Genomic DNA, 21741 nt, shown 5'->3' on the forward strand with positions numbered 1-21741 from the left:
GGGCGTGAATTTCGTCAGCTCTGCTAGAGGATACCGCAGATTACAGCCGAGGGATGTACGACGGATTAATACCAGTGAGAACTGGGATATCACGTTTCCCTGCCGCTTAAAACTCTCAGGTTAGGTTTCTAAGGAGAGCAAACACTGACAGTTTCTCTTATTAGAAGGATAAACCCTACTAGGTTGAATCAGCAATACACTGCCTAAGCACGGAATTGGAATTTCTTCTAGGGAAAAAAAAAAGAAACCAAACCCGTCCTCCAGCAAAACCAGCCAATGCAGGCAGAAAACACAACTTTTATCATTTGTTTGTGAGGCGATCATATCGATTGGCGTGGTGACACAGCTCAGGGTTGCCTTCTGTGACACACGTGTATCTCCGTGGGACAGGAAAGTTTCCAACGCGGGTGCGAGAAGCAGGACAGGTCCCTGCCGCGACTCTGTCACTGGTTTTAGACACGTGTCTGCACCGGGCTCTGCTGTGCAGAAAGTCAGTCAGGTTAGCTTAGGGCAAAGGCAGATGCAGTTTGTCTGCTTCTAATTTAGGCAATACGCAGTTAACTCTCCTCACTGAGCAGCCTGGAACACCGGCCAAATTGGTGGATTCACTTCCTAAATTTATGTTTATGTTATCGGGTTAGAAATTAAAACAATAGTCTGCCTCTCCACCTGGTCCACGTCATTTTCTGCTCTAATGTTTTCAGTGGCATAACTAGCCACTAGACCCTCCCCAGAAAGGGAGCAGGTGATGCATGGCACAGTTGGGCTAGGAGGATGCTGCTGCCCTGTTCCTGGTAACACAGCCCTGCTGAGAGCCTGCAGCTTCTGGCAGGTCACCCACTGACACACAGTGGGTGAGATTGCACAGGGTGTGCCCTGGCTGTGATCATGTGGTGGGATCTCTCAGTCCTGCAGTGCTGCACTGCCCTTGGGCACATCTGCTCCATCATCCCCCCTCCATGCACAGCAGTGCCAAAACCTCTCTCCTGACTCACTCATAACACCCACCCTCTGTGTGCACTGCTCGGGTCACGGCCGCAAGCCACCCCTGCAAAGGAACCTTTGTGAAACATCCCTAAGAAATTCAACTTTAATCTCATGGCCAGTGGGATAGAGCTTTTCAGAGATTACAGCAAGTCAGCTATCATGGCTGGTGTAATCTCTGAAATGATTTTTAATCCAAGGCTATTTTAATGAAAATAATGTATATAAATGATCACTTTAAAACAGCTTCCTTCCCAAAAGCCTGCAGAAAGTTTCCCTTTCACTTCTTCTTGGTTCAATACCACCAGAGCAGCCAATGAGAGACTAAAGTGCCTCAGCAGAGCACAGCTCTTCAGTAAGAGAGCAGGCGAAATGAACTCTGAACTCAGGTCATTTCCAGATTGCAGAGTTTGGGGAGGGAAGGCAAAATAAACTGTCTGCCTACATGTAAAATAATCAAGTGGAAAATCTCAGGCCTCCTGTGCTTACCCATGCACAGACAGGTTAGAAGCTGATCCCAGAACAGCTCTTTCAGTAGCTGAATTTCCTTTGTTGCTTTTTAACCTTAATAGCTCTTTAATTACTGTTCTTATTTTCAAATCAAGTATACATCTGTGTCATATTAATGAATATTCATTGTCACTGGAGAGGTATTAAATACATTTTTACCTGTGTTTCCAAGGGAATAGATGCCAACTGTGTGTACTATTATCTAATTTCAGCCTGTCCTCGGCACTGTAATAGTATCAAGACCTATTAGAGAAGACTCACAGATACATAAAAAATAGCAACAAATTATTATTTACTTGCTTTACAGTAGCACTTAAGGATTCCTGCCAAGACCATGGCTCTGTTGTTCAAGGCTTTCTGCAGACTATGGCACAAGAGGTGGCCTTGCTTGATACAGCCAACACCTGAAATGGGAAACACAGCAAAGTGCTGCAGCAGGGATGTAGCAGTGGAGTGTGTGATCATTTGAGTGTCTTTTAGTTACTTTGAGGGTTCTGCCTGCCTTTATCACCTTTAATAGCATGTGAGCACTGTGTGGAGCAGATGGGTACGTGTCACAGAGATCTGCTTTGTGACTGTATGGTCTCAGCAGCAGAGGCTGCTTAAATCCAGGGAAGGCCTCCTGTTGCAACTCTCATCATACAACCCCTCCAAGTGCAAATCCACGTATGGTTAACCTGTGTGCTCCCCTAGGCCCACCAGTATCTTACACTTCCTTATCTACATCCATTCCTTTATAGGCTATAGATGGAGCAGAAGGCTGTCCGCGGTTCAGAAAATATCAGACTTTGCTATAATTTCAGTTAGTATGATTGAATCCCATGCTTAGCTTCTTCTGGCTTCCTGTAAGGGCTAGAATGAGATTCCTCTCATGAAGAATTGTCCTGGCACTAATGCTAGCTGGGCTCCTTTCTCAAAATGTATGAGTCTGTACATGAAGTGCAGATGAAAAACTGGGAGTCTTGTCTGCTCCAGACTAATTGGGGTGAGAAAGCATCCCATTTTCCCATGCCAGCACTGAAAGTGTTTGCCTTCTGAAAGACAGACACCTCTGGGTACAATTTCTCTAGCTAGTTCCCTCCTATCCCAAGAGAACTATGCAGCAGCATTTCCCTATTTCTTGTCTATGACACTGATCTAGAAGGGATGGGATCAAGCTCTTGGGTTAGCATAAAAAACCTGGGGAGAAATCCTGGGGGGAAAATTTTCACTCCGAGCACATACATGAAAGTCCTGGGCATCAGTCCAGAAGAGGGAGGCCAGGAGTTTATAGGTCTGGGAGAGGGATCAAAGAAACCTGCAGCAGCCACTTCACAACAGGAGGAAGACTTAGACAGCTCTAATACAGACTCTTGGGAATACATGTCATCACTGGTGCCCTTGCCTTTGAGGGCAGCAGTTACCTTGACTCCTGCCAGCTGAGCTTCTGGCTGTCTCCAGACAGTTCCTGTCCAGCTGCAAGTGTGCACATCTGCGGCAGGGTGAAAGCCAGAGGAGCTGCTGGAGGGCAGGCTCTTACCTGCAGAGTGCAGGGGCAGGAGCCATCCTGAGCAGCCTGGCTTTGCACATCCATGTCAACTGAGAATCCTTCTTGCATCCAGCCTCCAGGCATACAACACTGGCCTGTGTGTGGCCATGCCCGGGTGGCACCCAGGAAAAAATCACCCCACCAGGCATTTCCAGATTTCTCTTTGTATTGCTCAAGAGCCAGGAAAAGGATAAGATGAAAGTTAGATGCAGGTACGATACCTTCCCACAAGCAAGTGAACTAGGGAGACAGACTTTGCTCTGCTTTTTTGCCTTACCAGCCAGGAACCCTAGCCAAGGTCTTGGGGCAATAATGATTGCCCTAAAACTGAAATAGTTTCTCTTCCCCAGCAGGAAGAAAAACTGTCCTTTTCTGTGGTGTCCAAGATAGCTGCAGCTCCCAGGTGTTTATGCAGCCCATGGCAGGCACAGCTGTCTCCCTAGGCACTTATGGGCTGAGGTTTCTCAACAGGGTTGAACAAAGCTGATGCCAGCACCCAGCTGGCATATAGGGCACTAGGAAGCAGCTTTCCTGCTCAGTTTGGGGTTTTTTTGGTTTGTTTGGGGTTTGTTTTGTGGTTTTTGTTTTTTGTTTTTTGTTTTTTGTTTTTTGTTTTTGTTTTGTTTTTTATCAGATGAAGGATGACCTCCTGGCTAGAGGCGCAGGATGAAACCATGCAGGGCATTTGCATGGCCCCACAGGCCAGCATTTCCTGCAGTGGTATGAGGGCAGTCTGACCTAAGAGAGGTGTTGTGAAGGCTGAGGAGCGCTGCTGCTGTTGGGTGCATCAGCAATGAGTGCTTGCCATCTGCTGACAGGAGACACTCCTGGATGCAGGAAAAAGAGCAAGACCTGGGCCACTGCTCCTGTAAGAGCTGGATGGCATTTGGGCTTGCAGAGAGAGCAGGAAGAGTATCCTCTGAGGAGGGTAAGCACAAAGCAGTCAGGAAGCTCTGGTCTTGGGCACATGAGGGCTGACAGAACTCACTGCAGAATTTTAACATGCTAACACCCCCCTTGAGCCCTCCTTGGAGGTGCCTGACCTCATTGCAGAGGTGGCAGAAGGCAGTAGGTGTGTGTAACTAATAAATCTCAACTAGTTCATTGGTAGCACTGAGCAGAGCCCTGGTGTGGTGGCATCTCACATTTCCACAGCACAATTTGCCAGTGTCTGTCGAGCTGTCTGTGTGCTGTTCACAGCATATGCCATTCCTGTCACAGCTTCCCCCCCACTCCCCACAGCACAGAGATACTGCCCTGCCTTTGACATATTCCCCGGATTCAGCCATTTGTTATGCCACCAGCACATCCAGCCTGTCTGGCATGCTGCATCCCACTCGCTATTGCATCACCTCCTGGAAACACGTGTCCAGCTGAAGAGTCCTCAGTCTTCCCAATGAGATTTCATTAATGTCTAGGAGGATATAATCAGATTTCCAGCACAAGTTCTTGAAAAGCTGGTCTACTGACAGATGGACAAACCTTCCCTGGCAATACAGGTATTGGTACCCCAGGTGAAAGTCATATTACTACACTGTGAGGTGTTGATTGTATTATCAAAAGCAGCATCGACCTTCTGGGCTTGCTATCCCACTTCTGCCTGAATGAGATGGTGCACAACAGCAGCAAGGTCAGGGAAAACTCTGGGATGTTACTCTCCTGGTATGGAAACCACCACAGGAAGCTGACAGTGCATGGACTGTCTTCTTGCCCTTTTAATTCAGAAAGATAAGAAAGAAAAGTGGCATCATCAATTGCCTTTAATTCTCTGTATTTCATGATAGAGGAGGCCCAAACTTCTATTAGGTATCCACATTTCTGGAAGGCAGCATTTTCAAATTATAGTTTTTTCTCCCTAGCAGAGCCTGGCTGCAAGTCTACATGCAGTGAGCTATTCAGGCACATCTGCAGAAGAACGGGGTGCAGGACCTTCCTTCTCCTGTCTCTGGCTCAAATTGCAGACACATTTCTTCAGTGGCAACACCATTTTAAGCAGCATTTAGTTCAGACACTTATTTCCAGCCCTACTAGACCATCTGGTCAAAGTGTTACTGTATCTGTGTGGCAAACAAGATGGAGAAAATAAAGATCCAGGTTAAAATAAACATAGCAATACCTTCCCCACAAAGAAGAGTGTCTCAGAAGAATGAGCACAGGCTGTGTGGAAGGGTAGGAGGAAGCAGGACAGTCCCTTTCTACAGTGTGGACTGGGAATCTATGTTTTGCATAACACCAAAAGAAAAGTAGAAGAGACTGAATAAAAATCAGGCAGTAGCACCAGGAAAAAGTAGTGGCCTCGGACTCTGATTTATTGAGGTTTTTTTCAGATTGCTCTTATCAATTGTTACTCACATTTGGAGCAGGGATAGAAAAATTGCTTTGACCAAGAGACTATCTCCAAACATCTCTTCCTAAATTCAGCCCAAATCTATGCTCTACTCTTTTCTGATTTCATTGTGTAAGTAAGAAACTTCCCAAAAAAGGGCTTACTTAGACCATGTTGTGTAGTATATAAGCTTAGTGGAAACCATGAGATGGGATTGGAGTGTAGGTTTGTGTGGCACTCCAGGGATACCCCAGTGACAGGATGTTCTTTACCAAGTCTGGTCAGAATCAAATAGCCCCCCAGGGAAAAAGAACAAACTTGGCAATTCCAGGTACACTTCCAGATTGAAGATGCTCAGTAGAGTGATTCTCATAAGGTTTTCTTCAGTAAATTATAAGGAAGGTTAGAAATAATTTCAGTCTAGTAATCCTCTGAAGAGGTCTACAAAATTTAACCCTTGATTAGTATCAAGATCTTCAAAATCAGAAGAAACACTACCAGTAGCATGCCATGCTCCCCTCCCTGAGCAGTCATGCCTGGCAGCTTCTTGCAGAGCTCCTTGGCTTTAATTTACATATTACTCCATCTAGTGGCTTTAAGGTTCCAGCCTCTATGAGTTTAAAACTCTGTCCTGGCACCAGCTGTATTTCAAACCTCTGCAGCAGCTTTGCCATCACCACTTTTACCTCCATCTGTTAAGAAGAAATCAGAAGTCAGTGACAGCAAATACAGCTTGGACTGCAGCTGCTTAAAGTCAGTCTGCTATCTTACACTGCTTTGTCAATACAGAGATTTAAAAGTTAAATGTTACTCTGTTAATGCAGCTGGTTGAGTTTGGGCAGGAAACCTGGGACTTCCTGGATTTGAAGACAACTGACAGGCACTAAGATCAGACTTCATGTTTATGTGTTAAACCCATTTTGGAAGTTAGACTGTAAAACTAAAGCACTGAAGCTTAGATGAGCTCACAGCACAGACCCAAAGCACTGGCCTCTGGCTGTCCTGAAATGCTCTCTGCCATGCTTACACACATTAAATTGCTCCTTCTGTCCATGTAGCCCTCTCCTCACCTTCTCTGTGCCAGTTCTGGCTTTTGTCCTCCTCCAGCTGATGTTTTCCCTGCCTTGATTGTGTCAGTGGCAGCCATGAGATGATCCCCAAGACCCCTTCATATCCCCTGTGTGCTTGACCATGGCTGGCAAAAGAATGCTGACTGTGATTCCCATTAAGGGGTTTGGATTCAAGCAGGCTGGCCCAGGACAGTTTGGAAGGAGTGCAGCCTGCTGCTCCTCCCTGCAGATACCTTGGCTGCATGGACGTCTGCTCTTGTGACAACATTTGAGAGACAGGCCTGTCATGGGCATGGGGGGAGATCTTCCCTCTGAGGAGAAGAGGGACAGTGCACAGGGCATCACTGTGGCCTCTGGTGGCCACCACCACCCATGGTCAGCACACCCTGAGCTGGCCCAGTGCTTGCTAACCAAGTGTTGTTCCAGGCCTCTACTCACCTGTGCAAACACCTGCCCGATGCAGGATCGGGGTCCCAGAGAGAATGGAAAATAGCAGTAATATGGCCTGCAATGAAAATGCTCAAAATTGTCACTCTGACAACTTGGTTGTAAAGAAACAAGCAAATATTTCATCACAACAGCAAGGAAATGGTCTAAATATCCCCTCACCTATTGGACTTGTTAAAGCAGTCTCCAAACTAGCTCTTTTTTTGCTTCAGAGCAGCAATACAGCTCAGCAGCACATTTCCTTGTCATCACTCTTTACTGTATGGCTCAGCTGCCAGAGCTGTTTTGATGCATGCCAGCCTTATTTCAAAGCTGAATGCCAAGCACACTCTAAATGCTCTTCAGCCTGTCATGAGGATGTCACAATCTGCCCAATTATTGCACCTTTGGGCAGCTCTGAAGCATGTGAGTGAGAGTGTGTTTGGTTTAGGAGATCAGACTAACTCTAGGCTGAAGGAAAACTCTTGACTCATGAAGTAGCTGGTGCTGATCTCTGCATCTGTTCAGTCACTCACTGGTTCCTTCTATTGCACTCCTCACCACTGACTAGACTAGACTGCCTGCCCACGTGGCTGAACAGCATCTTCTCTCCCTCAGCCCCTTCTCTCCTGTCTAATATGGAGACATTTCAAGCAGCCTGGGACCAGGACTATCCTGCACTAAATGCTTGCAATACACTAAGGAAAATATTCAACCTGGTTTGGGCCCAAAGCTTTGACCTCAATATAAACATTTAATAACAATAACATTGGTCTTTTTTTTTTTTTTGTAAGGTAATATTTGGTCTAAAGAATTCTTGAACAAAAGCAGTGCTCTCTATTTACATTTGGATGATTTAGTGTTACTCATACTGAAATGGAAAAATAGTTTTATTCTACTTTTCTTTCCCTTAAAATCTCTTCCTGTAATGATTTCTTAATACATATTTAATAACAAGGGAGTTAAAAGAAACTCACTTAGGTGCATCTTTGCTGAATCGATCTGGATCAAAAGTAAGCGGATCCTTGAAAAACTTTTCCATCCTTCCCATTACATAAGTGTTGAGCTGGCAAGAAAGAGTTTATTTTTGTTAGTCAGGAGCAACACATTGAAAATGCCTCTTTGCTGTCCGAGGTATAAAACCATAAATGCCTTCCACTCTCCAGTCCCAGCTGAGAATCTTAATTCATACCCCAGTGTTGGTCAAAATTTTAGAGAAGCCAGAACAAATATGCCCAGGGAAGATTTTGGCCCTCTCATCCACAGATCTGTCACATTTGGATTAAAAGCTGCTGATGGTGGATGGGACTCACAAAGATGGTGGTGTTTGCAGGAATTCTGATGCCATTGATGACATGTTCCTTCTCCAGCCTGCGGACCGTCCCCGAGAGGGGCGGGTACAGCCGCAGCGACTCCTTCAAAACCTGTGTCAGCAAAAAGCACAAGAGGTCAGTTAGTTCATACACTGCATGAAGCAGAAATAAAATTAATTACCTCCCTGTGGCCTTTCACTTATGCTAAATGGGAGATTTTGACTTTTGAAATGGATGCTGGTCTATCTGCCTTGGACTCCTGTGGGCAAAATATATGTGGCTACATCAGCTCCTTCAGGCCTGGCTCTTTCTTACAGCTGGTCAAATAGAAAGAAAAATACACAAAACCCAGAAGGGATCCTGGAACGGATCCAACACCTCAAGTCAGATGAACAACTAAGTGAAAAATTATTAGGAAGCAAACTCAGAAGGAATATCTAAGAGTGAAGTCTCCTGCCCCTGATGAGCTGTTCTGGGCACTGGCTGCCATGAGGGCGGGTGATTGCTCCCACTTCCTTCCCACTCTCAGCTCCTGCCTTTGTCCTGCTTCTGCTGCTTGAGGAGCTGAGCCAGGTCACAGACCCACAAAGACAAAAAACAACCTAGCAAAGGAAAATGAATAGGGAATATTGAGAAAAAAATGGAACAAGACCACTTCTTTTGGTGTCAGTGAGCTGTAAGAATGGCTTATTTCATCAAAGTGAAACCTAATTAACAGTGCACATGAGCATCGCACTGAAAATGCAATTAACAGTGTGCATGCACGAGTGGACTAATGAAAAAGAAACCTGGACAAAAGGATTCAGAATTGCCTGAACAACAGGAGAGGAGTCCCATGGTCTCTGATACTCCAGTGATGGACTGGCTCTGACCAAGGGTGACTGATTTTGATTGTACAGATCCAGGATTGTGCTGTTAAAATAAATTGTCTGCTTTGAGGACCTCTCATGTGATCTGTCTTAAAACTGAAAGGCTTAGATACCTCATCCTAATTGGAGTGGTATAATTGTGATGGTGTTTGGAGAAGCCTAAGGAAGCCTGCTGATTTCTGTAATCACATAGAATTGCCTTTTCCTTATGAGAAATAGACCTATGAAATCTATCTGCTATCAAAGCACAGTAATTTGTGGGATGGGATATGCCAAATGGTAAAACACTGTTGCTTACCTCAGCAGGGCAGTTTAAAACAAAAAGGATCATGGTGGACTACTAAAATCACAGGGCAATTTATGCACAACAGCTGCCAGGACTGTGATTCAGCCTCTCCTGAGGGCTACTGGTGTCCCCCATCTTGTGAAGAAAGGAAATGCAACACAAATACTGGCTAATAGCCAACCCTAGCTTTGCAGTTTGTTACCAACCAGCACTTCTATACACAAGACCTCTTTTAGGACCAAACTCTTGCCCCCACCACCCCTAAGTGACTGAAGAGAGTTTCAAGACCGAATAATGAAAAATTGACATTAGAAAACCCAGCCATTATTTTTGGCTATCCTCAAATCCCACTTTATTGCATATGGTGAGATCATAGCTGGAAATGCTTTAACAATAATCAAAATCAAGCTAATTAGGGAAGTGTATGGCATTCACACACAGGTTGGGCTCAAATCTGCACACCTTTCTTAAAATTACAGCTATTGATTCACCTTAAACTGATAGGGATTATGCAACTCTACTCTAGCTTCCAGTCTGGTAATTGAGGAGCATCTTCCCAATAAGTCTGGACTGCTGCGAATGTGTCAGGCTACCTGCTGGCTGACTCTCTGGGGACAAACATTATCAGGACAAAATATTAGCATCGTTTTTAAAATTTTAAAAGTTTGGAGCTCCTCCATGACATGTCAGAAGCTACCAAACAGCTCTGCCTGGTATCTTACCTCACTCCTACAGTACCTGTGATAAGTAGGTGAGCTTGCCAAGATCCTCATAGTCAACGTCTCTCTTGGCACCAAGCACCTCATCCACTTCAGCCTGAGCCCTGCAGGTCAATTAAAACTTGTTAGATGCAGATGCCTGTTTCTTGCTAGGCAAGTTGACAAATTACATTATTTTAAGTTCCAGACACTGAGTTGGACTTAAACACCTCAGGCAAAATGCCAACCCATTCTCATCCAGGCTTCCTGAACTTATACCTCATATCAGGATGAGGCAATGTGCATACAAGGCAGCTGAATCAGGTGGGATTTGGCACCTGTATGTATAAAGGCTTTGGAAAAAATCACCTAGGTGAAACTGAAATAATCCATCATAAGGTTTTTCTTTTTATACATTTTGGATATATTGGTACTGGGAAACTGTTTAGTTTGGAAGGGAGGCTAGAATTTATTGATCCTATCTTGTTCATAACCCTTACAATTAAGTTCACCTTCTAATTAACATCAAGCTGGGTCTGAAAATTGGAGCACACGTACCTTTCCAGTATTTCAGGATGTTGACCCAGTGCCATAACTGTAAATGTCATCTGATTGGAACTGGTTTCATGACCTGATGATAATAAAAACCAGTTTAGAAGTTAGTATGAAATAATAACACAGTACAAAGACGGTCTACTAGGGTGATTGTGAATTAAACATCAAACCCTGAATATTTTATTTTAAATATGCTAGAAAATTAAGGAAATAATAAAAGGTATGTAAAGTCTACATAAAGAGCTTTCAACAATGACAAGAAAACGACACAGCTGGCAAAGATATGTCCTTGTCCATCTTGCCCAAGTCAAATCTGCAGTGGTTGCATGCAGTACCGACTACTAGGGTCATGAGCTCTCTAACAGGAGTGCCAGTGAGGTCCAGGATTTGCCTTGTCATATTATGGGACACACAGTTCTGCCAAAAAGGAAGGATTTACTGGTTTTGAGGGAAAACAGAGCTTCTTATCATCTTTCTTTGAAAGGTCTGCTTTACATGTTAGGATGATCCTGTTTAAGCAAGGAGTTTGGACCAGAAGACCCTTCCAACCTTACCCACTTTGTGACTCTCTGATGTGGACACTTTTACCTTTTTTTCATGGATAGACATATGTACTATTTTAAAGCATTACAGAAAACAGACTTCTGCAAAGACATCTGTTGCAATAACATCTTTCTTGCTAAAGAACAGCATTTTGACCACACCTTCTTATGAACATAAATCATCTTGATCTGTAAAATCTGCAAAAAAAAAAAAAAAAAACTATCTCACATAATCACTCAGCCCATACATTTTCTGATTGGCTGGACAGTGCCTTCACCTACTTAGGCAAGAATGGCATTCAATCATATGTGTGAGGTGATGCAAAGACACATTGAACGTGTAAAAGATGTTTTTGGTGGGGTTTAGTGGGATCTGGGTGGAAGGGCCAGAACCCCATAAGGAATAGCCTTGCACCCCAGTGGGCAGTGGAAAGACAGAGGCTGGAAAACAGAGTGGGAAGCCAGTGGTTGGAAAACACCAGCCTGGCATTATTTGCTGCGTTGATATCACTGAAAGAGGACAATATATCTCTTGCCTGTGTGAGAAAAATAAGAGTTCTCTTCAGACCTCACCCAGCTGGTCCTATGCCACTGTAATACTTGGTCTTCCAACCAAGAGACTCCTGGTTGCAGCAGCATCACAGAGTCATGATGTTAATTATGATTAAAAAAGATGTTAATCATGACCCTGTAGACAGCTCAAGAATGAGTACAGCTTCCCACATGACATACCCAAGCATTAAAATAGCAACCAACCTGCAACAAAGAAAGTGATAAAGTTATCCAGAATGTTTTCATCATCTCTAGTCTTCTCCAGAGCTGTCAAGATAGCAAAACAAATGGAATTAGAAAAAGCCCCTGTGCCCCAGCTGAACCAACCAGAATGCTCTGCCCTGTTTGGCACATATTGGCTGAGGTGGCATCAAGAGAGGATGCTGAGTGGGCATTTCAGTGGTGACTTGTGACCAATACTTGATCCAACACAAAGAAACAGGGAATTTTCAAAGCAACTCCCACTATCTTCAGTGTGAAAACAACTTTAAAGGAAGATCCAAGTTCAGATCCCCAAAACAATCCTCCCTGAATTTCACAGCAAAACATACCACAGAGAAATTCACTCAAACAGCAAGGTGTCTCTTACCATCTCCTTTCAGTATCTGTGTAAGAATATCCATTGTAGCTTCTTTCCCATTCTGGATGGCTTCTCTCCTCTGGTCAATGCACTGCTTCCCCACACGTCTCAACAGCCTCACACTCTCCCTGGCCTCCTTTACCAGCTTCTGCTTCCCTGGCATGAACTGAATACAGAATTTCTTTTGTCATTTTATTCCTTTTGCTGGTAAAAAATAATTCAGTGTTATTTTACAAGTGAGCACCTTGTTTTGCACTAAATGACACTTGTCACAAAAACATTTGCTCTCCATGCAACAAACTGAATGCCCACAGGATGAAGGGTTTGGGCTGAAATAAGAAATATTTCAATCTGTGCATGCTGATGTCATGTCTCATCAGAGCTGATGTTTTGGGCACTGTGAGCAAAATTCATCACCTCTCCATGGAAAGAAACTGCAGCATGCAATGCAGAATCTCACCCCTGGTCTCAAAAAGGAAAACATGAACTGTAAAAGCCTGAACTACAGCTTTCATGAGACACTGGAATAATTCTTTACTTAAATATTTCATATTACATCCATCATTTCCTAGCAGATGAATTTGGTAGATGAATTTGGGTTGAAAATATAATTTTTTTCACAGCAAGAATGCTCAAATTTCTTCCACCCTGAGTGAAGGCTGCTGCCCTTCTTGGAAAAATGGCAAAAATCTCAATTTTTAATGGGTACGAGAGCATAAAACTGTATCAGAAGGAGGAGGGGAGAACAAAAGAATAAAAAAGAAGCATTAAATATTAATGTTAATATCATGAGTTTTTTAAAGCAGTAATGAATTTTATCTTGATGCCCGTTGGAGGGAAAGATCTACAGATGGCTGTTTCCCTGACATATATGGACCTTGCACAGCTCTATGAACTCAAGGAGGAGCAGCTGAATGTGAGAAGAGGGGACTGCAGAGAGGAGAGTACAGACCCTTATGAAGGGGTCGCGTGCCTTGTTCAGTCCCTCCATAATCTTAGTCACAGCGTTGGGTAAAGGCGTCTGGTCATCACTCAGTGCATTCAATTCCAGGCCAAAGGCTGCCTGAGAAGCAGGAGAGAAAAAGGCAACTTGCTGGGGTGGGGGTGAAAGAGCAGGAAAACAGCACTGTCTTTTCCCCTAAAAATATCTCAGGCTGCGAGGGGAGGGCAATATCGACATTATGTTTTCTCCTTATTTGGGTGGATTAATAATTTACCATTATTCTCCATTCCTCCCAAACTGGCTTACATAGAAAGGGAAAAGGCAGTGTAAGGCAGACTTCCTGCTGACATGCAATGGCAATAATACAACCTCCAACCATGAAAGAGCCCTGGTGTGTCCCTTTTGGCAAGGGGGGTGGGAGCTATGAGGCTGAAAGGACTTTTGCAAAGGGTACCCATCCTGCACGCCACACCTAGACTATGCAAACCCTTCCCTACCTGCCCCTTCCCATAACTTAGCCAGAATGGAAGTAGCACTATTAGTCCTGCAGGTCTCCTGGCACTGCTGGGTAAAGGTCTTTCTCCCTGCCTCCAGCTCCTGATCCCATCCTGCTGCTGGTAGGCATTACTTCCATCCCCTCCTGCCAGTTGAGAGGAAACAAGAAAGGGACAGCTGGTACCTTTCCAATGACATCCATAGTCACCCGGCTCATCATTGACAGCATGCTAAACTCTGTTTTTCCATCTGCCTTTTCCTCTAGCTTCTCCATCAGTTCTTCTGCTTTTTCATTAAAAGTTTCCATCAGACCAATCAGGTAGCTGAACAAGCAATAAAGATGAGTAATGGGGGCTCTGGACAGGACACCTTTGCTCAGACAAAACAACCTTTGTTATTTTCCATAGAAAATGGTAACTTTTTTAAAATTTATAATTAATTTGCCTTAATACATTAAAAAGTAAACATATTGAATGAGCTGCATTCTCCTTACATCAGTCCTGCTCTGCCCTGCCATGTAATCAACATCTGTCATGGCAAAGGGCAGTGGCCTGTGCCCTTTGTACATGGACTTTATCTTTGGACCCTGCATACAATGCATGAAGATGCACAAGGAAACCAGACCAACCCTCTGACTTATCTTTTCCAACAGGATATGGCAGGATATACAACTTTAGGACCTTTCTGCCATTGCTGAGTTCATAGGGGTGTCACTGCTCTGTGGACAGTCTGGTCAAATTATACTTAGCGTGGGAATGCAGTGCTGGATTCTATGTTAAATATTATTTTGGCACTGAATGTTGGAAGTTTTTTCATCCAAATATCAAATAATGACAGGGAGAAGCATGACAATACAGTAAAAGTAACAGCTAGATGGTCCCAGAAATATTTGCCTTACCTTCTGCTGAAAGCTGGATCCATTATCCTCCGCTGCTTGTGCCAATGCTCATGGTTGCAAACAGTTACCAAGCTATTCCCTAGAAACCTAGCACATAGGAAAACAAGGAAAGGGACAGATTTATGCAAGGGAGCCTGTTGAACCCCGTGTACTCACAAATGTAAGTCTTTTACATCTACTTTCTTTTATTTTTCCCGTGTGTAGGGAGCACCTTTGAGTATGCAACCATTGCATCACTGTGGACGACAACCGAACTACAGATTTTTTCTCCAGGTAGGTGTGGACTGCTGAATTCAATAAGATGCTGGTTCATTACACCTGTTATGGAAATAATTGCTATAATAACTGGATTGTTATATTTTTAAAAGCTTCAGACTAACAAAGAAAAATTCCCTTTTTTTGGAATTGAATTTAGAAGCTGCAAACTGACATGCCTTATGGAGTGCTCTAAAATCAGTGCTCTAAAATCTGAGAACTTTGATGATGGTCTTGAGCAGACTGCTCTGAGACTAACTGGATATCCCCAGGGGGAAAAAGGATACATGAGCAAGGTAAAACAAAATCCAACACATCCTCCTCCCTGACTGGGAAGACATTTGACTTGACATATAGTTTAATAGGTACATGCTGCTTACATGTGTCTGGAATCAGAAATGAATCCCCACACTAAGGTAAATGGTCTGAGTCAAAATGACATGACTTTGGTATTATTAATCTTGCACTTATTTTCAGATCACAGTGGCTTCAGATGGGTTTTGCCTACCTCTCACCAAATAGGCTGAAGAGATTACCATACACAATTGGATCCTTTGGGTGCTGTGGTGACATCAAGAACTCCTAAAATAAAACCTCAGGTCAGTGAATGCTGAGTGCAATCTGTTTCCCAGACAAAACACAAAATTTCACTCACACACATCTACTCTCCTCTTCTGCAGCTATAGTCTGAAGAGTAGATTAATTAGTTGGTGTGCCCTGATTCCCCAGTTCCTGTGCTGCTAGCTTGCTTTGTATCCCTCTAGCACTTTTTTGGCCAATGACCTGAAATCTCACTCTGTTGTAATTGCAAAGATTTAGAGAAAGAAATTTGGTCTCTCGTGCCCCATTCATTTGAGATACTAAGCTCTTGTAGACAGTCTGCTTTTCACAAATGGAAAATGTTTGCTATATGTGCTGTTTAAATAAAAGCAACGAAATAAATTAACTGATCAAGGAAAAAATAAAAAAAAAAACCCGGACAACCTGGAGAGCAAAGCACTTCATCCTCCTAACCCAGCTACAGCCAAGCATAGACTGGCTGCTCTGTGCTGCTCTGATCATCAGGCACCAGCTTTCCTGTTATGGAGGGATGGGCTGACTCCCACCATTGATTTGGTTTTATTTTTCAGTACCTTCACTCCTTCAGGACTCACAATCAATAGTGAGACTCTGTGAAAGGCATTAATTCGTACAACAGGTCCATATTTCTCTGCCCTGTAAAAAGAGAAATTTTTAAAAAAGAGAATTATGGTACAAACTACCAACATGTAACAGCTCAGACCTAATAACCTTGAAGGACCAGAGCACATTGCAGTGGGAACTACTGCAGTCCCCAGCCAATAAAGCCATTAAGAGAATCAAAGAACAGAATAATCAAGGTTGGAAGAGACCTTCAAGATCATCTGATCCAACCATCAACTCATCACCACCACAATCACCCCTAAACCATATCCTCAAGTGCCACATCAGACATCTCTTGAACATTTCCACAAAGTTACTCCACCACTATCCTTATTCCAATGGCTAACCATTCTTTCAGTGAAAAAGTTTTTTTAATATCTAATCTGATCTGAAAGATCAGTGCTCCCTCTAGCTCCTTTGCCAACTGTCTCACTGATGCTAATTATTGTCATTCTGTAAGGGTCTTTGTGCCTCGATTTCTCCATATGTGCTACAGGACTACCCCATTCAATGTTATTGATGTGCCTCAACTTACCACTGCAGCAAGAGATCTGGTGTAAACTCCTGTTTCCTCACCATTCTCCATATGATTGGCAGGTGTCCAAATAAAAAGCTGCAGAATACGAAGGTTAAGAGTGTCATAAGGAAGCCAGCATAGGGTTTTGTATGGATTGCAATCCTTGTTGCTCAGTGAGTGTTGCTCATGTTTTCCTCATAAGGGAAGATGGAAATAACTCTGAGCTGTGCCAATGCCCAGCCCTCACCAAGCTGGTAAACTGGGGACCAAAGACATGCAGCTCTCATGCAGCCAGGAAAAGCAGCACAGAGATAAAGGATGGCATCTTTTTCTTATGCTGTATTGTAGGAGATGTTTGGGTCTGGATGGGATCTCCCATGAATTTCATTGCTCTTTGCCTGAGTGAATCTTGACTGCAGCTATTACATTGCTGTACATGAAAGAGACATTTGCATTAAACACTCCTTAATACATGCTCATCCCTGGTAAGTGTAACTTCATTTCTGTCAATGGATTTCTGCTAAGAGAAATTAGGAACCATCTCCTTCTGTCCAAAACTGCATAATTTCAAATACTAAGGAGGATAATTACTGGTTAATATGGAAATTGAAGAAATTAATTTAAAATGTTAACTCTTCAAATACAATAGCTGCATTAAAAACTTAAGAGATCAATTCCTTCCTTCAACTGTGAGTGGTGAATTCTCACTGGCTTTGCATAAATCTGAGGGAAGATTTAGCCAAGCTCCTCTCTAAATGAAGCAAGATCTCAAGATCTGTTTTCCATTTGAGAGACAGAGAGCCATGTTATCATCATTTTCAGTATAAATAAGCTGTGGGGGGAAACAGGCTCTTATTTTATTACTGTTGGAACTGGGAGGCACTTAATAAGAATTTAACAAAGTTACTCAACGTCTACAGAAACTTTTAATCCTCCACTTGTTTGACTCCTCCTTTGTAACTGTATTCCAAAGAGATGTGAAAGCCCCAAACACAACTCCTTTGTTAGCTCTGGAAACTGCTCTATCTGCAGCACAGGCAACAAGGTCCCACTCACAGCTCCTCTGGTGTGCCATCACTCCATAGTGTTACTACACACCTCAAAATGAACCTAAGGACAAGCAGGTTCAGGTATGACAAGTTCATCCTCTCTCTAGTCTTGGTATCTGACCCTGATTACACAAATGGGATGAAGCCTGGAGCTGGGCAGGAGAGAGTGGTGTCCCTGTAAGGCTGTGTATGAGTGCTGGTGTCTCTTCCTGTGGCACGTTTCGGAGGGCATGTGCACCCACAGGTTATTAAGTGGGAAGCTCACACACTCCTGCGGGAACCACGACTCCTCGTGACAGCGCTGCCTTGCTGGCAGCTTTCTCATTGTCCCTTATCACTTATAATTTTTTTTTTTTTTTGGCAGAAATTAAACACCTGGCTTATGAAGGAGGGCACGGAAGGTGCCTGGTGGAGTTAGTGTCAATGTGCCTCCTGGCGCAGCGTGGGACGGCTGGCGGTGCTGGTCCCGCCTGCGCGGCTGACGCCGCTGTCAGGTCTCTCTTCAGGGTCATGAGCACACGCACAGCTCCTGCGGGCGACTCCGAAGCGTCCCTTCGTGCCGCTGTGGCCCTCGGGAGATGTAGGTCAGGACACGCAGCACCGGCCAGGCAGGCCGCGCTGCTGGGCAGGCTGCGGGATCCTCAGCGATGCCGGGCGGTGCCGGCGCTTCCCGGGAAGCGGGCACACGCGAGCGCTGTGCCCGGCCTGCGTGACCCCTGGCCGCTGCCCTTGCCCGCAGCCGCCGGGCCCGGCCCGGCCCATGGACAGCGGCTGGAGGATTGATTTCCTGCTCTGACGTCGCCTCCCGGCTCCAGCCTGGCAGGGAGCGCTCTGCGGAGACACCGAGCCAGCCCGCCGCCCCCTCGCCTGCCCGGCCAGGCCCTTACCTCTCCCGCGGGGCGCCGGGGATGTGGTCGTACTTGCCGTGGATGTACTGCACGTAGCAGCAGTACAGGACGAAGGCCAGGAGGGACAGAGCCAGCAGGAGCCCCCCCGCCGCCCACAGCACCTCCATCCCCGCCGGCTGCCAGCGCCTCCTCCCGCCCCGAGCGAAGGGCGGCCGGGGCGGCCGGGAGAATCCCCGGCTGCGGGCGGGACCGGCTCCAGTTAAAGAGCCCGGCGGCGGCGGCCTGCGCTGGGAGCGCTGTCCAAACACACCCGCACGGCCTGTGCCCATGGGTGCGCGTATGGATGCGGTCCGGAGGAGGACACGAAGATGCTCCCAGGGCTGGAGCGCTTTTCCTGTGAAGACAGGATGAGACGGTCGGAGCTGTTCAGCCCAGAGAATAAGAAGGCTCCGGAGAGACCTTATTGCAGGGGCTGCAAGAGAGCTGGAGAGGGACTTATAACAAGAGCACGTAGTGATATGATAAGGGGGAATGGCTTTGAACCTAAAGAATGTAGATCTAGATTAGATAATAGGAATAAATTTTTACTATGAAGATAGTGAGGCACTGGAACAGGCTGTCCAGAGGAGTTGTGGATGCCACATCCTGGAAGTGTTCAAGACCAGGTTGAATGAGGCTTTGAGCAACCTGGTCTAGTGGAAGGTGAGTCCCTGACCATGGCAGGGGATGAAGGTGGAACTAGACGATTATAGTCCCTTCCAACCCAAACCATTCTACGATTCTTTGGCAGATACATATATATGTGTGTGTGTGTGTGTGTGTGTGTGTGTGTGTACAGATACATGCTTACCTGGGTGGAGACGATGCTTTGCCCAAGTGCATGAGGAGGTCAGGAAGGATGCTGCACCTTCCTATGTTTGTTTACAAAAATGTTTTAAGTAAAGCTCATCTCTGAAGGGTCCTAGACAAATCAAGAATCCCAGGACACGGACGGCAGAGGCTTTTTGTTGACTTCTAACTGTTTAAATTAGAAGAGGCAAAGGAAATGTACTGTTGATGCCTGTAGGAATCAGTAGGTGAAGGTTTTTAGAGCAGTCTGCTTTGGGCACCATGTTATACAACATGCTTATTCTTCATCCAGACACAGGAGTGAGAGCTAGTACTGTTTTATTCAAAACAAGCAATCTAATAGTCCCACAAATTGCATAAGGATTGCAGGACACAAGAGACTAAGCCATAAAATGGTGGAAATTAATTTTTGATGAATGAAAAGTAATGCATGGGGGAAGACAAAATATGTGTATAAATATCCATATACATGCAAGCCAGTTATATATATTTAGTGGTGGTACTTATTCAGGAATTTCACCTTAATGCTCAGCACAGATCAAAGAAGCAAGCAGAGCATTGATGGTGATTAGAAATGGGGGAGCAAGTAAAACAAGATGCCTGAATGTACTGGTAGATGGAGACCTGGATAAACCCGGGGCACACCCACCCTGTGGGAACACCCCATGCACTCTTCCTACCAGCTCAGCAGAGATGCACAGACAGAACAGGTTAAGCCTCAAACTGGAAAAAGGATGAGTGAGGGAGGTTATGACAGGTGTCAGGAAAACCACTAGTGGTTTGGAGATAAATAGAGACAAACTGAGTCATTACTTTGCATAATTCAAGAACAAGGAGATACCCACTGAAATGATCCAGCAGCAGGTGTAAAACAGGAATACATTTTTCACAACAAATTGTTAAACAGGGGAACTCATGGCAACAAGCTGTTGTGAGAGCTAAGTAATTTGGCTCACAAGGAGCCCGGGAAAGTGATGGAGGATGGTACCAGGGACCATCACTAGCCTCAGCAGGACCTCTGCACTCTGGGGATTCCCAACAGGAACAGCAAGACCCCATATTGCTCAAGAAAACCAAGAATGTATACAAACCATCTACTGCATCCTCCTTTCTTCCCATCTTGCCCTTAGTCCAGCAGCCTTTCAATCACTGCAACAACCTCCATAGTCTCCTATAAACCCTCCCCTTCTTCCTTCCTTCTCAGATTCTTGCTACGTCACTTCACCAATGCTGCAGCAGGTTGTGCCCACTCCATCCCTTTGAAGGTTGCTTATCTTGCATACAGGGTAGCTGACACTCCTCTCCACCATTTCCACAGCTCTAAGTGCAGCAGGGGAAGCACAAGCAGGATCCTTGCAGCTCCACCATGCCCAAAAGAAAACAAGCACAGCGGCTGGCAATCAGACTTTCACGGGACATCCCATTATACACTCCTTTCCCTGCACAAGCTTTGCTCAACCATCTGGAGGTAGCATACCAAGCTAACTGCAATTTTATCATATGTATTTTTCACATCTGGGTTTCTGCCCTGTTTGGCAGCACCATAGGAGACACTGCAGGAGTTTTCATCCTATTTCCAATGGGATGTGTTTTCCCTGCACCCTTCCCTCAGCAGCTCCCATATGGTCATGCCTGTCTGCAGAAGAAGGGAGAAGATGTAACTCATGGCACCCCGTTTTTGTCCATCCAATGCATCAATCATCTGCCAGGCACCTCCAAGAGTCAGCTCGTTTCTGTTTCCAAGTGGAAACTGACTGTGCTAGAAGGCAACAATCTGCAGGTTTTCCTTGGTTTTCTTATTTGGCTTTCTTTTACATTCAATGTTAACATCGATTTTTCTTGAACTGGTGGTTCCTACTTTGGCTCAAAATAATTGTCTTACAACCGTTAATTATTTTCCCCTCTGTTTATTCTCAAAGATCATCATGATTATTGAACTATTGTTTTCACTTATCTTAATTGAAACTACTATTTTTTTTCCTGTTAAGGCTGTGGTTTTAAAACTGCCTGTTTTCAGTAAGAAAGCTACCATTCCTTCCCACAGGAAGTCAGGCAGTGCATATAATGATATCATAGTATGAGTATCCATCACTAGGAAAGATATAGCTGATAGCAAGAATAGAATCACCCAGAGAAAGTTTAAAAACCAAAGCTAGCTGATGAAACCATGTTTTTAAAGACAATGAACTTCCTGATGAAACATTGATTTTCTGAGTTTCATCAATGTTTTTTCAGCATACTTCAAGAATATATCATAACTATCTGTAAGTTGCTCTTTCATTCAGAATCAGTCTCAAAACAGTTCCTGTGAAAAATTCCTGTTTGTACCTTGTTTGTGAGCAGCTAACTGGGAGGTGATACAAAATATTTTGTATTTTATACATTTTTATGGGAAAGAGAGGCTTTGTGATACAGATCTAATCCCCGAGTAAATCAGGTACGCTCTCACATTTAAACTTCTCAGGC

At 44.6% G+C, this 21741-nt stretch overlaps 2 protein-coding genes across 2 annotated transcripts in view; one reads left to right on the forward strand and one right to left on the reverse strand.

Annotated features, from left to right (window-relative positions):
* Positions 1 to 21741, forward strand: part of SETD3 (SET domain containing 3, actin N3(tau)-histidine methyltransferase) — a 611377-nt gene that overhangs the window by 350392 nt on the left and 239244 nt on the right. The gene's annotated exons all lie outside the window — the stretch shown is intronic.
* CYP46A1 (cytochrome P450 family 46 subfamily A member 1) lies at positions 5625 to 18629 on the reverse strand. Its single transcript, XM_068192421.1, has 15 exons — positions 18466 to 18629; positions 16548 to 16625; positions 15964 to 16045; positions 15339 to 15412; positions 14576 to 14662; positions 13862 to 14000; positions 13192 to 13302; positions 12249 to 12405; positions 11864 to 11926; positions 10569 to 10641; positions 10051 to 10135; positions 8158 to 8268; positions 7822 to 7910; positions 6857 to 6923; positions 5625 to 6040 (listed from the first exon to the last, which is right to left on the reverse strand). Exons 1-15 carry the CDS (start codon positions 18591 to 18593, stop codon positions 5879 to 5881), a joined length of 1506 nt encoding a protein of 501 aa, XP_068048522.1. The 5' UTR covers positions 18594 to 18629; the 3' UTR covers positions 5625 to 5878.

Source organism: Anomalospiza imberbis, chromosome 6, assembly GCF_031753505.1.
Source record: "Anomalospiza imberbis isolate Cuckoo-Finch-1a 21T00152 chromosome 6, ASM3175350v1, whole genome shotgun sequence".
In the NCBI taxonomy this organism is placed as follows: Eukaryota; Metazoa; Chordata; class Aves; order Passeriformes; family Viduidae; genus Anomalospiza; species Anomalospiza imberbis.